Consider the following 22,028-nt stretch of genomic DNA (forward strand, 5'->3'; position numbering starts at 1 on the left):
GGGGCGCCCGAGAGCCGTGTGAGGTCAGCAGAGAGTCACTGTCAGCCTTTGACCTCACAAAGGTGGGTGGCCATAAGTGCCCTGAGCGTCCAGCTTGCATTGAGTACTGCTGGTGGCACTCGAGGCGTGGAGGTCTGCATGGTGCAATGGGAGACGCCGATGTCCTGCTGCTGGAACAAGAGACGCTGATGTGCTGCTGGTGCAGGAGGAGACCTGAAGGTGCTGCTGCTTACAGGTGCTGAGGAGCGGGCAGCCTCCGTGCCGGTGGCTGAGCATGCTCCTCTTAATTACTGCTCTACCCTTCCTATCTTTTTACTAAGGTGGGTAGAGAGAAATGCCCATATCTGTTTATTTCCTGGTAAGAAATGTAAGAGCCTTGTATCTGCATATTCAGCAGATTCATCCCAGCGCCCTTGGTACTGGCGATCTGTGTTGATCTGTAATAAAGAGCAATCGGTAGCACACCAAGTCTCCGTGACCTTGCATCTAACAGAGTCGTCCAAATCCCTGTTGTGATCTCTCTACAGCTGTGGGCTGGCTAAGCTGTCTGTTGGATGGTGAAAATGGGAAATGATTGGGATGGGAAATGATGAGTGGGCCGAGAAATCATTGCTGGGATGGGAAGACTTCCTTGGGGTGGAAAGCCATTGGGCTAGGAAATCAAAGAGATGGGAAATCTTCCCTGGGTTTGAAATCCTTGGGAAGCAAAAGCGTCGGGATGGGAAATCACTCCGGGGATGGGGAAGTATTGGGATGGGAAGTCTTTAATGGGGCGGGTAACATTCACTGGGGAAGGAAGTACTTGGAAAAGTAATCAGAGAGATGGGAATTCTTTGGGATGAGATCTCTTTGGATTAAGAAAGGCTTCGTGTCGATGGGAAATATCTCGTATGGGAATCTGTTATCATGTGAAATTGTAAGGATGGGAAATGACCGTTAGGATGAAAAGCTGGTACTGGGACGGGAAATGCTTGGGACGGGGAAGTGTTGGTGTGAAACCGTCCTGGGCATGGCAAATGATGCGTGGGAGGGAAAGCCTGATGGGGATGGAAAAGTCTTGCGACGGGAAGCCTGCTTGGGTCCAAAACCTGCAGTCCTCACCAAGATGGCGGTGAGGGGCTGGTCAGCCGTTGGGACGGAACCGCCGTTGCCCGCGTTCCCCAACCGACCGCCCCACTCTCCAGCCACCATGGCAGGTACAGCAGCCGGCTCCCGCTCCTCCCGGGGCTGCGGCCCTGCTGGCGAGCCCAGCGCCCCAGATCTCACCCCAGCGCCCTTTTTCCCACAGAGGGTTTCCCCAGACGGCTTCCGCGGCTTCCGCAGACGCAAAACTCCCCCTTCGTCGTCCCAGCCGTGCCGTCAACGGTGGCTGCGTGGCTGCTGCCCTCCCTCCCCGGAGCGATGGCGCTGCCCTTGCAGCCCCCCCAGGTACCCACCCTCCCCTACGCGCTGCCCCAGGCCACCGTCTGGCACGTGGTGCCGGGGGTCCAGGGGCAGGTGCTGCAGCTCCCCGCCGGGGTGCAGCTGGCACCTGGGGGGCACCTCCCACCCGAGGGGCACCACCTGCAGCTTGGGCAGCTCCCCGCCGTGGGGCAGCTCCCTGCTGTGGGGCAGCTCCCCCACACCGCTCCTCCCTGGGCCCCCGTCTACCAGTGGGGACAGCCCGTGGGGACGGGGACGGTGCTGCCCCAGGATCCCCTCTGGCTGGGGCCCGGGGCCGTGCTCCATGGGGAGCTCCTGCACCCCGCAGGCACCTGCCTGCTGCAGGCCCCTGCCCACCCCGGCCCCCCACCCCTCCTCGTCCCGGGGCCTCCGCTGCGGGGGCAGGCGCTCCCCACGCCCCGCACCCTGACCAGCAGCCGGGGGCAGCTGCCGGAGCCCTGCGACCACGCCGTGGGGCTCAGCGAGGACCAGGGGCCCCCGCTGCCCGGCCCCACTCCCTCCGAGCCTGCCCAGGCTCCAACGACTGCCAGCACCCGGACGGTGACGCCCGACGGTGAGTTTGGGGCTGGCGCAGCCGGCCGCTGGGCGCCCCACACCCAGGAGCCATGGGAAAGCTGGCATCGCCCATCCTGGGGGATTTGCTTGCTTTTTCCTCAGCGGCGACAGTTGCAGAGGTGCCTGAGGAGCCCCTGGAGCTGCTTGAGCTGGGCCCCGATGCCTTCGCCGAGGCCTTTCCCCACCTGGCAGGGGACAGCCAGCAGCTGCAGCACCTGCAGGACCAGCTCCCGGCCGACCTGGACATCTCCGGCTTGGAGGAGCTGCTCAGCTGGCTCGATGCCGTGGAGCCCCAGGACGCCTTCCCCGGTGTCCCCAGCAGTCCTGTGCTCAGCCGCTTCCTGTCTGAGCTGCCCGACCTCTGCGAGGACATGGAGGAGCCGAGCACACAGGGACTGGCAGCCACCAGAGCACTGGGTGAGGTACCCTCAACCCCTGGGGTGCACCCCGAGAAGGTGCAGGGTGGGCGGGCGGTGCAGCCCCCTGCTGTGCCGGCAGCGAGCTCCCCCCTCGAGCCTGCAGCCAGTCCCCAGCTCAGTGCCCTCAGGAGACCCCTGCCCAACCCTCCCTTCCCTCTCCCCAAAAGGCCCCCCCACCCTGAATTCCTCACTGCCCTTAGCAGACCCCTGCCCAACCCTCCCTCGCGTCCCCTCAAGAGACCCCCCGACCCTGAATTCCTTAATTCCCTTAGGAGACCCCTGCCCAAGCCTCGCCTGAGTCCCCTCAAGAGCCCCCCCGACCCTGAATTTATTAGAGCCCTTAGGAGACCCCTGCCCAATCCCCCTCTGGGTCCCCTCAAGAGCCCCCCCGGCCCTGAATTTATTAGAGCCCTTAGGAGGCCCCTGCCCAATCCCCCTCTGAGTCCCCTCAAGAGCCCCCCGCCTGCCCCTGCGCCCACCGGCACCAAGTGGGGGGCCAAGCGCCCCGCGCCCACCAGCACCCCCAGCACAGCGCAGAGCTCCCAGCACAGGAGGCCGGCGACGGAGAAAACCCCCGGCAAGGAGAAGACGACGCTGCTGGGCCAGGGTGGCCAAGGCCCCAAGACGCTGTGCCAGGGGAAGACGGGTGGCCACAGCGCGGTGGCTGGCAGCAGCAGCCAAGCGGGCGGCGGCAGGCAGCAGCCGGCGAGCGACAGCACCAGGGCGCCCAGCAAGAGAGCCCGAAGCCCGGGGGCTGCTGGGGGGCAAGGAGCAGCGGCACCGCCTCCCCGGAGAGCGCTGCTGCTGCTGGAGCCCCCCCCCATTAAGCCCCGTGCCCGTGCCCGTGCCGTGCGGGCCCAGGACAGGCTCCGTCCCCAAGGCATCGGGGACAAGACGCTGCAGCGCCAGCACCCGGGGACAAAGACCCCCAGCGAGACTTTGCAGCCGCTGGGGGCCAGGGCGAAGGCGCTGGGGCCAGTGCGCCAGCCGCCCTGTGTGCAGCTGCAGCCCACCTCCAGCGGCCCCAGCAGCATGCCCAGGGCCCCGCCGACGGTGCCAGGCTCCAGCGCTGTGCCCGCTGCCCCCCGGCCCCCAGCTGGCGACAAGGCCCAGGCGGTGCCGGCACCACCAGGCAGCACGGCGCGAGCGTGGAGAGCTCCCGTGCAGCAGGCGCCCAGAGCGCCGTGCCTGCCAGCCGCGGGGGGCCAAGCGCAGCGGGAGCCTCTGCCCACGCAGCCACGCACGCTGCAGCGTCCGGCGCAGCCCCGCGTGGACTACGTGCCCTGCGTGGGGCCCTGGGCGGGCGGCGACGCGGCGCCCACGCCGCTGGAGGAGCAGGAGGCGTCGGTGCCCATCACGCCGCAGCAGCGTCCCGAGCGGGAGCGCCTGAAGAAGCTGGCCCAGGAGGAGCGGCAGCGGGCGGCCCACCAGATGAAGATCGGCCCCGTGCAATTCTTCGTGCAGCGGCAGAAGGACCACGCCATAGCCAAGTATTACGGCTACCCGTGACCCTGCGCTCCTCGACGGCCCCCGCAGCACCCGGGCCCGCTCAGCATGCAGGCACAGAGACCTCTGCAGGCGCCTGCTCCAGCTTCAGCCACGCTCCTCAGCCCTTGCCCCCCTCGCTTGCCCTCTCCCTTCTCCAGTGCTGGAGCTGGGCAGTGTTTGCCACTGTCAGGGATGGGCAACTGGGGCAATGGGAAATGCGCGGGTCACGAATGAACGTTGCAGTGGGAAGCTGTTGGGATGTTGGCAATAGCTGGGGTGGGAAAGGTTGGGCATGGGAACTGCTTGTTGGGACACCAAATGGCTGACATCCCAAACTTATTTCTTCGTTCGGGTCATTTCTCTTATTTAGTGCCTTCCTTATTAAATTCCTCTAGTGTAGGTGTTCACTCAGCAAGGCCTCTGCCTGCAGCTGTTCTTGCACTGGGATGCCGAGGGGATTTCATGCAGCCCGCTCCCGCTGCCCATGCTCAGTCCGTGCATGGATGTGGGCATGGCCAGCACGGACGGGAGAAAATGGGTGGACGGCTGGGTGGATGGGAGGGTGATGGGAGTTGGGAATTCAGCCTTGGGATCAGACACGGGAGGTTGTTGGGATAGGAAATGATCAGTGGGATGGGAAGTCACGATGGGGATAGGAATTCATTAGAATGGGAAAAATTGGTTTCATTTTTATTTCATTAAATTTACTTTATTGACTGTGTTGTACAGGATGGCATTTTTTTAGGTTCTCTTCCTTTTCTACCCTATTAAACTCTCTTTATCACAACGCACTGCTTTGTACTTTAGTTTTCCTTCCGAGTCGTTCTGGATTCACTCAGGGTGGGGGGGACATTAGTGAACGCCTGTGTGCTTCAGATCCAAGGTCACCTTTGCCCTCAACTCAAGATACATATTTGCATCTGTTGTCATGATACAAAATTAACAACAACAAAATAAAAGTTAACTACTTCCGAGCACCAGCTGTACGTTTGCTGGGTCTGCTCTATGCATTTGAAGACCATTCACTACTATTCAGCACCTTCAGGAGAAAATGTGTGGTTCTAGGGAAATGCGTCTTGATCTGATGCAAACCTGTGACGCACCCTGCGGCCCCTGCAACCCCTGTGATTTTACCTGCAGCCCTTCCAACCCCTGTGATTTTAACTGCAGCCCCTGCAACCCCTATGATTTTACCTGCAGCCCCTGCAACCCCTGTGAAGTTACCTGCAGCCCCTCCAACCCTTGTGATGTTCCCTGCAGCCCCTCCAACCCTGGGACAGGCCCTACAGCTGGCTCCAGGGACTACCCCGTTGCCGTATCAGTCGCCAATACACACAAGATGAAGGAATGGATGCAGAAGTCATCTCGTTTAGGCAGGGAAGAAAGTCCTCCTAAGACGGGGAAGGAGCAATAGGAAGGCGAGGCAGGCGACCCCAATGTAGGGCCATGGAAGGGAAGAGGAGGCTGTTATAAAATAGAAAAGAGAGAAAAGCAGCAGTAGGCAGGTGATCCCCATCCCTGGGCGAGCTGCGAGACATGGGACAAGATTTCAGCTGTCATGCAGGCGAGCACATTGTCACCTGGCTGCTGCGATGCTGGGATAACAGCTCCGGGAGCCTGGAATCGGAGGGCAGGGAAGCCAAGCTGCTGGGATCCTTCTCTGGGGAAGGGGGCACTGAGAAAGCGATCGGAAACGGGGCACAAGCCTCTGGAGGCAGCGCCTGTCAGGCGTGAAGGAAAGGGTTCCCTTCCAGGAAGATGCTGTGGGGTTGCTGAGGGTCGAAGAACAGCAGGTGTGGTGTTTTTCCTCAGCTGGGCAGCTGAGCTCCACCTCAACCGCTCTCTCCCTGCCCCTCCTCAAACGGAAAGGGGAGAAAATAGGATGGAAGGGGCTCAAGGGCTGAGAGAAGGACAGGGAGATCACTCCACTATGATCGTCACGGGCAAAAGAGGCTCAGCAGAGCCTGTTCCAGTCCAGGCCGGGCCTGCTCCTGCGGGGGCTCTCCACAGGCCGCGGCCTCCTCCAGGCCACATCCACCTGCTCCAGCGGGGGCTCCTCCACGGGCTGCAGCGTGGAGATCTGCTCCGTGTGGGACCCGTGGGCTGCAGGGGGACAGCCTGCTCCACCAGGGGCCTCTCCCCAGGCCGCAGGGGAACTGCTGCTGTGAGCCTGGAGCACCTCCTGCCTCCTGCTGCACTCACCTTGGGGGCTGCAGAGAGGTTTCTCACTCCTCCCTGACCCAGACGCTGCTGTGCAGCAGGTTTCTTTCCCTTTCTTAGGTGGGCTCTCACGCAGGCGCAAACCATCATCCTTTTTGTCTCAGTTCTGGGCAGCAGCGGGTCCCTCTGGAGCCTCCTGGAACCGGCCCTTATCTAACATGGGGCAGCTGCTGCATTCTCCTCACAGAGGACACCCCTGCAGCCCCCCGCTACCAGAACCTGTCCTTGTAAACACAGCACAAGACACCGACCGAGCCTCCCTGATTCCCAGCAGGTGGGTCAGGCTGGGAACCCAGGCCAGTGCCCGGCAGAGCCTCCTGGGCCTTGAAAAGCAAGCTTTATGGGGACGTAGCACCCAGAAAGAACGGAGTCACACAACAGGATTCATTTCCAAAACCGCCTCGTAGACACCTGGGCCAAAGAGCAGGGCCTTGAGCGGGTATATCACAATGACAGAGTTCATTTCCTTCCCAGTAGCTGGCATGTGCCGTTTTTTGGGATTTCGGGGCTACAGCGTGCTGCTAAGAGGGATGTCTTAGCTCTTGCAGGGCAGTGCTTCCACTAAGGCCAGGACTTTTCTGCATCTTCTACTGCCCTGCAAGCGAGGATGCTTGGGGCACACAGGAAGCTGGGAGGGGACACAGCTGCAGGGATTCCATAAGACACAAGCAAATGCAGCCTTGGCTTGGTGACACTTCCTGTTGATTACTGCTCAACACAAATTACCTCGAGCAAGTAACTGTGACGACTAAAGGAAAGAGACGTATGGATGCTGCTAAGCTCTTCTAGCTTGTACCAGGTAGGAAAGATACCTCTGTAGCAGGCGTGAAGAGGATAGCACTAATTAATTAGATGAGAAGTGGAGGAAAGGCACGTAGAGGTAGTGAAAATCAGTTAACGTGATGATCCGGGGAAGCTTCAGTCTGCTTAAGGAGTAGCAAGAACAAGCCTAAAGTCATAGCCAAATACAAGAAAGAGAGGAGGACACGCAGCATGAGAAGCTCCCGAGAGAAAGGAGCTCTGTTTTGGGTAAAAATCAGTCCCTTTTTCTATCATGGAGACATCCAAGGGTGTAGGACACGTGCACTTCAGGGAACCAAGAGATGCTGTGCATTTCTCTCGTCCCCCTGACACAGCCACTAGGTGACGATGCTTCCAATTCTCTCTAAAGAAACCTTGCTTTCTCAGGCCCAGGTGTCCAGCTGCACACCAAGGACATCCCTGGCTCCCAGGCACAGTTCCCAGGCCGAAGGCCGAGCTCCCCTCCGAACCCCCATTCCAGCAGACCTTGCTCCTGGCATTGTGGAGCAGCCACTTCATGTCAGCCTTTTCTCCTGGCAGTCAGCTTACCGCCGTAACCTCTGCCATCGGGGCGCCCGAGAGCCGTGTGAGGTCAGCAGAGAGTCACTGTCAGCCTTTGACCTCACAAAGGTGGGTGGCCATAAGTGCCCTGAGCGTCCAGCTCGCATTGAGTACTGCTGGTGGCACTCGAGGCGTGGAGGTCTGCATGGTGCAATGGGAGACGCCGATGTCCTGCTGCTGGAACAAGAGACGCTGATGTGCTGCTGGTGCAGGAGGAGACCTGAAGGTGCTGCTGCTTACAGGTGCTGAGGAGCGGGCAGCCTCAGCGGGCAGCTGAATCAGAGGGCAGTGAAGCCAAGCAGCTTCCTTCTCTGGGGAAGGGGGCACAGAGAAAGTGATTGGAAATGGGGTACAAGCCCTCAGCCTCTAAAAGCAATCCCTCAGATGCTGAGGTATAATAAAGTTAGGTATATCTGTTTGACTCTAGACCCCAACATGTTTGTTAGTGTTCTGGTTTGTCCACTGCTTTCTTGTGGGGGATTTGAGTTGGCCATTACTGCTTAGGTGAATGCTGACTTCATAGCTATGGTGCACTTCATTCTTAAAATGGGAAGTTTCTACCAATTTCCTGTCCAAACTTGCTCATAAGAGGTTTTCTTGTCATTTTGTTTGTTTGTTTGTTTGTTTTTAAACTCCTGACTGCCATATAGCAAACATGACAAAAAATCACCCTTTTTTGAGAATCTCTGAGAATGGCTCTGCTTTGTATTATCACATGTCACTTCACCTGAACCATTTCAATCACAAGCGATAGCCTTCTGTCAGGCTTGGTAGTACTTCCCAACCTTATGTCACCTGCAAATCTCAAAGCTCCTGTGTAACTTTTAATCTTCAGCCACCGTGTCCATACCGAACATATCTAACTTTGAAGTCAGCTCTGCCCTGAATAGGAGGTTGGGTTTTCAGAGGTCCCTTCCAGCCTACATTTCTCCATGAGTCTTTGCCTCCTTAGCAGCTGCAGTTTCAGAACTGTCTCTGAGAATTACCATAGGTAACCACTCCTTTGCTGGTAATTCCCTCTTCAGTGTGAACAATTGCAAATTCCCTTTATTCTCTTGCAGCCCCAAAGCCCAAATCCGTAGATAATGTATCAGAAGCTCACAGAAAGTGAAATAGATGGAGTTCATCCCCTGTGTAGGGAAGAACTGGTCCTACAAAGGAAAGCTACTAAATTGTCTGGAAACAATTTAGCTCTGATAAATTATCTTGTAAATTACACATTACCCCCTACTTCCCTGGTCTTATCTGTTCTTGCTACAAAACTTTGCACGGTGTTGATGTCAAACTAACAGGCCCAAACTTGTCTGGATGACTCTTTACCCTCTTCTGGACAGAAGTATATTTGTTACTCTCCCATTCTGGGGACTATCCCCGATTTGCACAATTGTTATGCATTTTTCCTACTTGACTTGTTGTTCTGCGTGCCAATGCTGTTAACAGGCTAGGTAGATATCAGCTTTTCATTTTTCACTTGAATCACTATAGATTTTTATTTCACCCCAGATGATGTTGCGCCTAGTGCCCTACCCTCCTTTTCAATGGGAGTCCTGTCACTGCCCTTAATATCACATTGTTGTTGCTGTTAGATGCAGGAAATCAGATTTGCAGCATTTGAGACATCAGTAACTTTTGACCTATTTTTGCCTCAAGTGTGCAACTGTCCTAATTTGTTCTCTTTCTTCCCCCTGGTTTCTGTGGCTTAAGTACCACTTACTATTATTGTTTAATTTCCTATGTGAAGGAGGTTTTTGGTCATTCTTACTTTATTTCTGCAGTTTTTAACCTCTGAAACATACCTTTTCTCATCGCTTTTTTCCTCTTTGAATTTTGAATTTTAACTATGCCTTCTCTGCACTCAAGTCCCAGAGCTGCTTAGTCACACTCAATTATTCATTTCCTTAGATTTCAAGGTTTGCATTTCTAAGCCTCAGAACCTTCATTCTAAGCCTGGTTTTGTCTGTCTTGAAATGTAAAATGAGAAAAGTCAGCTCATGATCACACTTTATTCAAATTTTACTACATTTAAACCCATACAGGAGCCAAGTCTAAAACGGTCTTGTATTTTTTCACTTTTGGGAAGAAAGCCATCACATAGTATACCTGGATGAACATAAGTGGTAATTATCTTTCAATCTTTTGCTGGGAAGTTAAAGTCTCCCATAATTCCCATTATTGTTTACGTGTCTGATAACTGTACAGAGATAATTCACTATTACACTGGAGCTAAGAGCAAAGAGCAGGCTAGCAAGGCTGTCTATCTTTAGCAGTGATTTGCACAAAACCACTCTTTTGCTGACCCATAACATTTAATTTCTCTATCCTCTGCTTCTTGCTAACACAAAGCACCATCTTATTCCATCCATTTGCCTTGGTTTCCAGCCTTCCTGAGATTTATCGGTCCTTGTATGACATTCATGCCTTTGTTTCACCCTTCCTGTGTTGACACTTGTCATAACAGTTTTAGATCCTGAACATGATCATCTCAAAGTTTGCCTGACAGTTAGGTCTTCCTCACATTGTCATAGAGTATCAGGTCTCCACCACTTGAAATAGATCGTATTGGATTAGATTATTGGCACCGTCTCTTGTGCTGGTAGTCCATTATCTTCACAGTCCATACAACTGGCCATCAGTGAACATGAAGCGGCCTTATCCTGCCCATTTACCTTTCTGGAAATCAGCCACTCTCTCTGCCTAGAGCAGGGAATGGATTTTCCTCACCTTTCTTCAAAAGCTCTGAAGTTTTCTGTGATCTTTCCAATTTTATGGTATGATAAGCTTTTGCTTCCACCGAAGGGTAGAAGTTATTATGAATAGTGCCAACAAAACAGAAACATAACAATGAAAACGATATTTTAATTCAGAATAGGTATTTGAAAAGCTCACCTTTTCTAGCACAAATGGGGAAAAGAAAAAAAAAAAAAAAAAGCAGTCCTAAAACATCAAACCTGTGGCCAAAGAATTAGAAGAAACACTATTTTTCCAAAGCTGCAATGTTTTCCATTCATCTGGCTGGGCCAGCAGAGCACTGGAGACCTGGATGCACTGCACTCATGGCTGGTTACCCTAAACGACCTGCAGGGAGATCTTCTTATCTCTATCCCTCTGTTTCTCCTTTCAATCTCTGTTTTGTCTGTTTGTATCACTAGCTCTCAAATCGCCACTGATATATGCACGTGCAGCACCCAGCACAACCTTGTTTCAGGCTCCAGCGGGACCTTTAGGCATTACCATCCTGTAAACAAATAACAATGATAGTGAGTGTAATTACAATCGTCAAACTATTCCAGCTCCACATCATTAGCCATGCCCTGAGCTAAATAACATTTCAATCAGTTCGATATGTCATCTGTGGCTTTCTTCACTGTCACTTGCAATCCAGCAAACTCCTTCCTTCACGTTTCTAGATTAGACAGAGGGTTCTCAACTGCAGACATCCAATTCCCTGTTCAGGAAGCAGTGAGACCTTTCCTCTTCTCACAGATTTAAGATGATATCCAAGCATCATGAGACACAGTGCGTATGTCTCCTAGGCCCATCCCATGAGAGCAGGACATTTACCACACATGAGAAGAAGACTTAATGCAGTGGCAAAGCAAAATACTCAGTGTCAAAGCCATATCGAGATGATCATTAAAGACAGATCAAAATTACCCAATGCAGGAGGAAAATCTATCGTTTGTAGAAGATTATGTTCTCTGATTATTAGTTTCAAAATTAGTTTTTCCTTTGGATTTCCTCTGAACTTAAACTTAGTTTGGAATGCCTTTGGTTTTGAATATTTCTAAAATTGTATTACTTCTCCTAAGTAAGTTGCTAGTCTGTTCTATTTACGTGAAATTCAAATAATATTGTGAAGTATCTGCCATCAGTTTTACTGTGTGCCAGGCTGAGTTCCCTGATGAATTTCAAATTTCAGATATGAAACGGTAAAGGTTAAAAAAAAAAAAAATGTTACAAAGGGTACTTCATGCAGTAGCATAAACTTCTGTTTTCTCAAAACTTGTATCAGTTCATCTCACCAGGACCAGCAGGGGAAGCACACTCTGCCTAGGCACTGGCAAAGGCACACAGTGAGACTGTAGGGTCTCTTGCTGGGGTCATTCAAAATTTGACTGTACAAGCCCCTGAGCAATATGACAGGGCTTTAAAAATGGCCCTGCTTGAAGTACGGGGGTGATCTGGAGACCTCTAAGGTGCTTTCCAACAAAAGCTTTTCTATAATTGTATGAAATCACCTGCAATAGATTAACCCTTGTCATTATTCCCATCGCAGGAAATAACTGTGACACCTGGGTAACAGGTGAGCTGACTGCGACACCAGGGAGAGCCTTCCTGTACTGAAAGGCAACCTGTAGGAAAGCTGGGGAGGGAGTCTTTATCAGGGCCTGGAGCGACAGGACAAGGAGTAACCGCTTTAAACTGAAAAGTTAGATTTAGAATATATATTAGGAACAAATTCTCTACTGAGAGTACCTCACATCCTGTGCATCTGCCAACTTCTGCATTTTATGGTTGCCTCCCCTACTTAAGAGAGGATATTGGAGTGCTGTGTGAAACACTCAGATCTTACAGGAACAAAACAATACCTTACCTTTAGCGTTCAAATACGTGCCCAGTACGTTCAGCTGAAACAACTTCTAACCTACAGCGTTTGGTCGAAAGTTCCAATTTCTGTCTCAGTTCCATGTACACCAAATTTTCAAGCAGGATTTCTGGGCCAGTGTCGTCTGTCTGTGATAGACTGCTTTGCTAGATCATCATTCACTGCTCCCTCTGCCAGGCACAGGCCTTTCTCTCTTAATCCCTTGTAAGAAAACTTGCAGAGGTATATGGGGTAGCAGTCAGCAGTGTAAAAGAATAAGAGACATACTGCCTTCGCACATATATATACAACACAATATCAAAGATCTCATCAAGGTCCACCAAGGAAAGGAAGCAATGCAGGAGAAAGAAGACAGGACAACAGGGGGAATGGAGAGCATAAGGGAGGAGGCAGCCAGTGGCCTTAAAAACAAAGCATAAAAATAACTTCCAGTAGTGGGACATAGTGAATTGGAGCTCTAAGGTCTGCATCTAGAGATGTCTTTTATCTTTATCATGCAGTTGTGGAGATGGGTCCTCTGGTTTTGGTCATGTTTTTTCACATTCTGCAATTATCTCCCAAGAACCACCCCCTGTTGGGCAGAAAGGTAGAGGTGCGCTCCAGAAACACAGCGATGGCAAGGAGTCCTCCACTTCATTCTTCCATTTTTTTCCAGCTGGAAGCATCCATAGTTGTCAACTGAATTGGTTTTGAGGAGTAGGAAAGACAGCATTGCTGGATTTCTGCTTTCTCCTAGATCCTATCATACCACATCATGACAGTTGTCTTTGTTTTATGTCCTTTTATGCCTGGATGTTTCTCATTTTTATGAGTGTAGGGTTTTCTATTTTTCTTTCTTTCTCTTCTTTCTTTCTTTCTTTCTTTCTTTCTTTCTTTCTTTCTTTCTTTCTTTCTTTCTTTCTTTCTTTCTTTCTTTCTTTCTTTCTTTCTTTCTTTCTTTCTTTCTTTTTCTTACTTCCTGTCTCTCTTTCTGTCTGTCTGTCTGTCTGTCTTGTCTCTTTCTGTCCAGCACTGATTTTATTGCTATTTGTGCATATCCAGACTGTACAGTTTTCTCCATTCCCTCTGTTTCTTCCCTGTGTCTTGCCCCTCTTCCCTGCAACTGAACAGCATTGCCTTGATCAATGAAGTGGCAACATGCGGCTTACACAGTAAACTGCTGAAATTGCAGCTACAGCCATGGAGCACAGCTGCAGATCAACAGAAGACCACCAATAACTCACATTTCTAAACTGCTTGTCACAATTCTTCAGTATGTAGGCTGTGATGCTGCCATGAGTGATCTCACCTCTTAAGTACCCATCCATTTCTTCTCTTCCCAGACCCTCAAGGTATCCTGGTCAAACCACACCCCTTGCCCCATCTCTCTGTCCCACATTCCTTTCCCTCAGGGCCAATCTTTTTTTTTTTTTTTTTTTTTTTTTTCAGCATAGTATCTCCATAGAAGCTGCTGCTCCCCAACTCCGAGTTGACTAGGGCTGAACTATTGAAAAAGAAGAGAAAAGCTATAAATTATAGTGAGAGATGGTGAATACCTAACGATCTCTTCAAAGCAGGAATTTAAGGGAATAAGTAATTGATAAATGGAGTTAAGATCACTAGGAAAAAATCCACTGTTGCAATCAGTAGAGTTAAGAAGTTTTTCAAGTACATTAGAAACAAAACTTAGAGTAATGACACAGATCCAATACGGGATCGGTATTGCTTCAGTGAGAAATGATGAAAAAAAAAAAAACCAACATCACATACATGTGTATGTGTTGTTGTGTATTTGGAAAAAAAACAGGCTAATGAAAACTGCATGCTCAATTAGACGATTTTTTTTGTTGTCATTGGTAGGGAATTGTGTGCTTTATAACACAATATGTGCTATATGTTTTTTATATATGTTTTAATAAATAGACTTTATTAGATAACTGATTTTGAATGTATAGCCTAGATGTTAGAAGAATTAACAACATGCAATATTACTTGTAAAAATTAACAACATGTGGTATCTAAATAATATTTAGAGATGTAAAGGTGTTTGGCATTTCAAAGTCTACTTCTCCAATGAAAAATGTGTTAGAGCTTCTGTTGGATGTAATGTAACCTGCTCACTTCCTGCCCACCTCAGCAGGACAGGGGATAAAAGTGGGGAAAAAAAAGGAACGAGAAAGCTTATGGGCTTTGATAAAGACAGGGATATTGCTTATCAATGATTGTTGTGGAAAAATCTCTCTTAACTTGAGGAAATTAATTTAATGCCAATTAATTTGTATAAATTTAATTACTAGTTCAGGTGTTGGGAAGCAAAAGGACAAACATCAAACCACATAGGGGTAACAAACACTTCTCCTCCTCTACTGGGCTCAACTTCACTCCAAGCACCTGTCTTCCACCTGCTGATCTCGCTCAGTCCATTCACTGGGGAAATGGGCAGCACAGGAGGAGGCTGTGGTTAATGTGCAGCAGTTCTTCTCTGCCTATCCTTTCTTCTCGTTTCTACTTTGCTCCAGTGTGGGTCCTCCACAGGCTGCAGTCCCTGTCAGGAATATTCATCTGTTCTGGCATGGATCCTCCACAGGTTTCAAAGAATATCTGCTCCACCATGGAGCATCTACTTCTCCTCCTCCTATGACCTTGATGTTCCCTCTGTTGTTCCTCATTCTTTTTGTTCTCTCCAGCTCTCTCCATCCAATATTTTCTGTGCATTCTCAGAGGCAACACACCTTGGCTTATTGTCTGAGTTTGGCCTATGGTGCATCTGTTGCTGTGTCCAGCACAGTGCAGCCCCTGACCTTGCTACCAAAACCTTGCCACAAATCTCAATACACCTGTTAAAAGAGACCCTCCTGTTTGTTGCCCTTCTTTGGACACTCTCTAACAGTTTTATATCTTTTTCTCATACTGTGGTGCCCAAAACTGCACACAGTACTCACAGTACGTGGAATAGCAACAGAGACTGCCTGTAATTTTCTCTTCCCTGCAGAAGCTCTGTTGCTACCACTGTCCGGAAATCATCACTATCACAGACAGGAGTAGCATTCCCTCCTCCCACAGTTGGTTCTTTTTCCCCCAGACTTAGACACCATCCACAAAAGCAAAAACAAAACAAAACAAACAAACAAGAGTCAAAAGCCCTCAGGAAGGCAGTGGTGCAGACTGTGGAGAGCCTGGGTTCAAATCCTTCTTCTGCGAGGCTCTGAACCTATACCCCACCACAAGCTGTCCGCTAACGTATGGCAGGGCAAGGAGGAAGAAAGAACATTCCTCCTGCACTTTCCATTTATTGTTGGCTGACAATTCTGTAGAGTTATAAAGCCTCAATCAGTGCGATACAGGGTTCTTCTCACATTGTCTCACTGTGCCCTAAGGGGAACAGCTCTAATTTAATAGATGCTTCACCAGAAAATCATGAGTCATCTGCAGTTTTGAAGTTTTCTGGGATCAAGTCCCTTCAGACAGTTGAGGAATTTGCTCTATCACCTATGAAAACTGGTGCTCTAATAAGCTAGTGAGTGAACAAGAGAGAAATCCTCTGCTAGATGACTTGACAAATTTGGTCTGAAAACAGTGTTGAGGCAGAACAATCCACGATTTTTGCCTTGGATGCACAGAGAGATTGGGGGTAGTAGAATTCTTTTATTCTTCATTGATATAAACATTTTCAAAACAGGTGTTTGCTCAACCTTGCTTCCACTGTGTGCATGGGAGGGAGATAACTGAAAGTGGGGAGTGTTGCTTGAAACCTGCAAGTGGCTGAGGTCCAGTGGGGTTGGAGGCTTTCTTACTCCTTTTGGAAATGCAAAGCAACCTTGCGCCTACCCTGCACTTGCAGAAGGATCACGACAGCCCAAAGCACAGAGGCTTTGTAATTACTGCATAGGGATTGGGAGCAGGGGGCTGCAGGCGTGGCCTCTGTGAGAACAGTGCGGAAGCTGCCCGTGTCAGATAAGAGCCAGCTCCAGCCAACTCCAGAAGGGCCACGGCGCTTGCCAGAGCTGAGCCTATAAGCGATGTTGTTTGCACCTGCGGGAGAGCAGATTTAAGAAGGGGGAAATACTGCTGTGCAACAGAAGCTGGAAGAGCAAGGAGAGAGAACCAGCCCTGCAGCCCCCAAGGTGAGTGCAGCAGGAGGCAGGAGGTGCTCCAGGCTCACAGCAGCAGTTCCCCTGCGGCCTGGGGAGAGGCCCCTGGTGGAGCAGGCTGTCCCCCTGCAGCCCACGGGTCCCACACGGAGCAGATCTCCACGCTGCAGCCCGTGGAGGAGCCCCCTGTGGAGCAGGTGGATGTGGCCTGGAGGAGGCCGCGGCCTGTGGAGAGCCCCCGCAGGAGCAGGCCCCAGGCCAGAGCTGCAGCCATGGAGAGGAGCCCACGCAGGAGCAGGGGGCCTGGGGGGAGCTGCCACCCGTGGGGGACCCAGGTTGGAGCAGTTTGCTCCTGACGGACGGACCCTGTGGTACAGACCCATATCGGAACAGTTCCTCAAGAATGGTGGCCTGTAAGCAGCCCCCGCAGGCTCATTTCGGGAAGGACGGCATCCCGTGGGAGGGACCCCGCGTGGAACAGGGGCAGAGAGGGACCGTGGAGGAGCAGCAGGTGATGAAGTGTTAGGGATGTTGTGTTAGGTGATAGTGTTAGGGACTGACCACAGCCCACATCCCCCATTCCCCTGCAACACTCGGCAGGAGGAGGTAGAGCAGGGTGGATAGGAGGTAAAAGGGGTTTTAAGTTTGCTTTTAATTTTTCACTATTGTAGTCTGCTAGTGATAGGCAACAAATTATATTAATCTCCCTGTGCTGCATGTGTTTTGTCCAGGACGATAATTGTTGAGTGATCTCCCTGTCCTTATCACAATTCCTTGAGCCCTTTTCATCATATTTTTTCCCAATTTTCCTTTGAGGAGGGGGAGTGAAAGAGTGGCTATGGTGGAGTTCAGCTGCCCAGCAGCTTAAAACTACCAAGCAACAGTCCTACTATCCACCGACCAGCGTCCTTATTCAAGCCTGTTGCAGCTATGTATGCTGCTCTGCTCTGTCTGGGATGTGGACCTAGCCATGGTATCTGGGGCCAGCTCATATGGACTAGAGCCTTACAATGTGCAGGAATTCCCCTTCAGTGGGAACTTGCATCACATAAAGACGGTTCTCCATGGTGGAAGACAAAGCCTGTAGGAATTATTAGAAGTCGACATCCTCCATCGCTCTGACCCCCGAGATTTGGACATAATTTCCAAAATGAGCAAAAGGGATCTGTGTCTGCCCTGATACGAAGGAAATCACTGCCCCTGGAAATCTAGTCACTATGCTTTGGTGACTTCATCAGCGTTTTTGTTCTGCTTTGTATGCATCAAATGGAAAAGAGCTACCCCAGGAACACTGTGCTTTGGTGGCAGAGATCTGCTTGCAGCTGAGGACATTACTTATGTTTGTGTGTGAAAATCACACTTCCCTGCTAAAGTACATAATATTGGGCCACATGCTTTCTAGCATACCACCTGTCAGGGAAGTAAAGCCAGGAAAAGCACTAATACAGCCCTATGTGTCCCTCATGGCTATAAGCACAGCCACAAGCACAAGCATGCTAACACACAGGAAATCTGTGCATGATCCCCAGAATTCACAGATGCAACGTGCATTTCTGTGCCCGTGCCCTGACACCAGCTGGCAGCAGGAGGTCAGCTCCCAGCCTCAGCTCACTCTCTGTTCCTTGGGTTTGCTTTAATGCCTCCTTTGAGACACTGCCTCAGCGCAGTGAGTTTGTGAATGTGACATATCATTCAATATTATCCACCATGAGCCACTCTGTACCTATAGCAACTGCCTCCTTAGCCCAGTTCCTGGGTCTCTTCAGGTCTGTTTGATATTCACCTTGACACCTTTGGTGGAGGCCTTGAAGGAACACACAAAGTATGAAAACACCTTGTACTTATTAGGCCAAGGTAATTCCTCCCCACATGGATGGGCACATATCATCTCCAAGAAAGGGGCTCCCACCTCCACGACTCCCGTCCATCCTCCACCTCTCTATGTCCTTGCATGAATAACGACCTGCACAGCTTAACCTGGACAGGAGCCTGAAGTCCACAACGAGAAACGCTCTGATCTGGGCTCCTTCCAAAAGGGCCACGCAGATATAACTAGACGAATGCGTAAAACGTTGACCCTAGCAGACATAATTTCTTTTGGTTGATCTGATGCAAACCTGTGACGCACCCTGCAGCCCCTGCAACACTTGTGATTTTACCTGCAGCCCCTGCAACCCCTGTGATTTTACCTGCAGCCCTTCCAATCCCTGTGATTTTACCTGCAGCCCCTGCAACCCCTATGATTTTACCTGCAGCCCCTGCAACCCCTGTGAAGTTACCTGCAGCCCCTCCAACCCTTGTGATGTTCCCTGCAGCCCCTCCAACCCTGTGACAGGCCCTACAGCTGGCTCCGGGGACTACCCCGTTGCCGTATCAGTCGCCAATACACACAAGATGAAGGAATGGATGCAGAAGTCATCTCGTTTAGGCAGGGAAGAAAGTCCTCCGAAGAAGGGGAAGGAGCAATAGGAAGGCGAGGCAGGCGACCCCAATGTAGGGCCATGGAAGGGAAGAGGAGGCTGTTATAAAATAGAAAAGAGAGAAAAGCAGCAGTAGGCAGGTGATCCCCATCCCTGGGCGAGCTGCGAGACATGGGACAAGATTTCAGCTGTCATGCAGGCGAGCACATTGTCACCTGGCTGCTGCGATGCTGGGATAACAGCTCCGGGAGCCTGGAATCGGAGGGCAGGGAAGCCAAGCAGCTGGGATCCTTCTCTGGGGAAGGGGGCACTGAGAAAGCGATCGGAAACGGGGCACAAGCCTCTGGAGGCGGCGCCTGTCAGGCGTGAAGGAAAGGGATCCCTTCCAGGAAGATGCTGTGGGGTTGCTGAGGGTCGAAGAACAGCAGGTGTGGTGTTTTTCCTCAGCTGGGCAGCTGAGCTCCACCTCAACCGCTCTCTCCCTGCCCCTCCTCAAACGGAAAGGGGAGAAAATAGGATGGAAAGCGCTCAAGGGCTGAGAGAAGGACAGGGAGATCACTCCACTATGATCGTCACGGGCAAAAGAGGCTCAGCAGAGCCTGTTCCAGTCCAGGCCGGGCCTGCTCCTGCGGGGGCTCTCCACAGGCCGCGGCCTCCTCCAGGCCACATCCACCTGCTCCACCGGGGGCTCCTCCACGGGCTGCAGCGTGGAGATCTGCTCCATGTGGGACCCGTGGGCTGCAGGGGGACAGCCTGCTCCACCAGGGGCCTCTCCCCAGGCCGCAGGGGAACTGCTGCTGTGAGCCTGGAGCACCTCCTGCCTCCTGCTGCACTCACCTTGGGGGCTGCAGGGCTGGTTCTCTCTCCTTGCTCTTCCAGCTTCTGTTGCACAGCAGTATTTCCCCCTTCTTAAATCTGCTCTCCCGGAGGTGCAAACAACATCGCTTATAGGCTCAGCTCTGGCAAGCGCCGTGGCCCTTCTGGAGTTGGCTGGAGCTGGCTCTTATCTGACACGGGCAGCTTCCGCACTGTTCTCACAGAGGCCACGCCTGCAGCCCCCTGCTCCCAATCCCTATGCAGTAATTACAAAGCCTCTGTGCTTTGGGCTGTCGTGATCCTTCTGCAAGTGCAGGGTAGGCGCAAGGTTGCTTTGCATTTCCAAAAGGAGTAAGAAAGCCTCCAACCCCACTGGACCTCAGCCACTTGCAGGTTTCAAGCAACACTCCCCACTTTCAGTTATCTCCCTCCCATGCACACAGTGGAAGCAAGGTTGAGCAAACACCTGTTTTGAAAAGGTTTATATCAATGAAGAATAAAAGAATTCTACTACCCCCAATCTCTCTGTGCATCCAAGGCAAAAATCGTGGATTGTTCTGCCTCAACACTGTTTTCAGACCAAATTTGTCAAGTCATCTAGCAGAGGATTTCTCTCTTGTTCACTCACTAACTTATTAGAGCACCAGTTTTCATAGGTGATAGAGCAAATTCCTCAACTGTCTGAAGGGACTTGATCCGAGAAAACTTCAAAACTGCAGATGACTCATGATTTTCTGGTGAAGCATCTATTAAATTAGAGCTGTTCCCCTTAGGGCACCACTGGGGATGCAGTGCAGTGAGTCCAGAGAGTGCACTGGCACCACTGGGCATGCAGTGCAGTGAGTCCAGAGAGTGCACTGGCACCACTGGGGATGCACCCCGGTGAGTCCAGAGAGTGCACTGGCACTACTGGGGATGCAGTGCAGTGACTCTAGAAAGTGCACTGGCACCACTGGGAGTGCACTGCAGTGAGTCCAGAGAGTGAACTGCCACCACTGGGGATGCAGTGCAGTGAGTCCAGAGAGTGCACTGGCGCCACTGGGGATGCACTGCAGTGAGTCCAGAGAGTGCACTGGCGCCACTGGGGATGCAGTGCAGTGAGTCCAGAGAGTGCACTGGCACCAATGGGGATGCACTGCAGTGACTCCAGAGAGTGCACTGGCACCACTGGGGATGCAGTGCAGTGAGTCCAGAGAGTGCACTGGCACCACTGGGGATGCAGTGCAGTGAGTCCAGAGAGTGCACTGGCACCACTGGGGATGCAGTGCAGTGACTCCAGAGAGTGCACTGGCACCACTAAGGATGCACTGCAGTGACTCCATAGAGTACACTGGCACCACTGGGGATGCACTGCAGTGACTCCAGAGAGTGCACTGGCACCACTGGGGATGCACTGCAGTGACTCCAGAGAGTGCACTGGCGCCACTGGGGATGCAGTGCAGTGACTCCAGAGAGTGCACTGGCACCACTAAGGATGCAGTGCAGTGAGTCCATAGAGTGCACTGGCACCACTGGGGATGCAGTGCAGTGAGTCCACAGAGTGCACTGGCACCACTGGGAATGCACTGCAGTGACTCCAGAGAGTGCACTGGCACCAGAGGGGATGCAGTGCAGTGACTCCAGAGAGTGAACTGGCACCACTGGGGATGCACTCCAGTGAGTCCAGAGAGTGCACTGGCACCACTGGGGATGCAGTGCAGTGAGTCCAGAGAGTGCACTGGCACCACTGGGGATGCAGTGCAGTGAGTTCAGAGAGTGCACTGGCACCACTGGGGATGCAGTGCAGTGAGTCCAGAGAGTGCACTGGCACCACTGGGGATGCAGTGCAGTGTGTCCAGAGAGTGCACTGGCACCATTGGGGATGCAGTGCAGTGAGTCCAGAGAGTGCACTGTCAGCACTGGGGATGCATTGCAGTGACTCCAGAGAGTGCACTGGCACCACTGGCGATGCACTGCAGTGATTCCAGAGAGTGCACTGGCACCACTAAGGATGCAGTGCAGTGAGTCCAGAGAGTGCACTGGCACCACTGGGGATGCAGTGCAGTGAGTCCAGAGAGTGCACTGGCACCACTGGGGATGCACTGCAGTGAGTCCAGAGAGTGCACTGGCACCACTGGGGATGCAGTGCAGTGAGTCCAGAGAGTGCACTGGCACCACTGGGGATGCAGTGCAGTGAGTCCAGAGAGTGCACTGGCACCACTGGGGATGCACTGCAGTGACTCCAAAGAGTGCAATGGCACCACTGGGGATGCAGTGCAGTGAGTCCAGAGAGTGCACTGGCACCACTGGGGATGCACTGCAGTGACTCCAGAGAGTGCACTGGCACCACTGGGGATGCAGTGCTGTGAGTCCAGAGAGTGCACTGGCACCACTGGGGATGCAGTGCAGTGACTCCAGAGAGTGCACTGGCACCACTGGGGATGCAGTGCAGTGAGCCCAGAGTATGCATTGGCACCACTGGGGATGCAGTGCAGTGAGTCCAGAGAGTGCACTGGCACCACTGGGGATGCAGTGCAGTGACTCCAGAGAGTGCACTGGCACCACTGGGGATGCAGTGCCGTGAGTCCAGGGAGTGCACTGGCAGCACTGGGGATGCAGTGCAGTGAGTCCACAGAGTGCACTGGCACCA

At 52.0% G+C, this 22,028-nt stretch overlaps 1 protein-coding gene across 1 annotated transcript; it reads left to right on the forward strand.

Annotated features, from left to right (window-relative positions):
- The first annotated feature begins 1,205 nt into the window (after positions 1–1,205).
- Positions 1,206–13,569, forward strand: LOC136789567 (uncharacterized). The gene is made up of 3 exons (XM_066989608.1): positions 1,206–1,996; positions 2,101–2,453; positions 13,522–13,569. The coding sequence occupies exons 1-3, from the start codon at positions 1,402–1,404 to the stop codon at positions 13,567–13,569; spliced, it is 996 nt and encodes a 331-aa protein (XP_066845709.1). The 5' UTR covers positions 1,206–1,401.
- Positions 13,570–22,028: the final 8,459 nt, after the last annotated feature.

Source organism: Anser cygnoides, unplaced genomic scaffold, assembly GCF_040182565.1.
Source record: "Anser cygnoides isolate HZ-2024a breed goose unplaced genomic scaffold, Taihu_goose_T2T_genome scaffold_63_1, whole genome shotgun sequence".
In the NCBI taxonomy this organism is placed as follows: Eukaryota; Metazoa; Chordata; class Aves; order Anseriformes; family Anatidae; genus Anser; species Anser cygnoides.

Coding starts and splice junctions, on each gene's coding strand:
- LOC136789567 (XM_066989608.1), top strand. CDS start 1,402: ATGGCGCTGCCCTTGCAGCCCCCCCAGGTACCCACCCTCCCCTACGCG. Junction 1,997..2,100: donor CCGGACGGTGACGCCCGACG/GTGAGTTTGGGG, acceptor CTTTTTCCTCAG/CGGCGACAGTTGCAGAGGTG. Junction 2,454..13,521: donor CTGGGGTGCACCCCGAGAAG/GTGCAGGGTGGG, acceptor TTTTTTTTTCAG/CATAGTATCTCCATAGAAGC.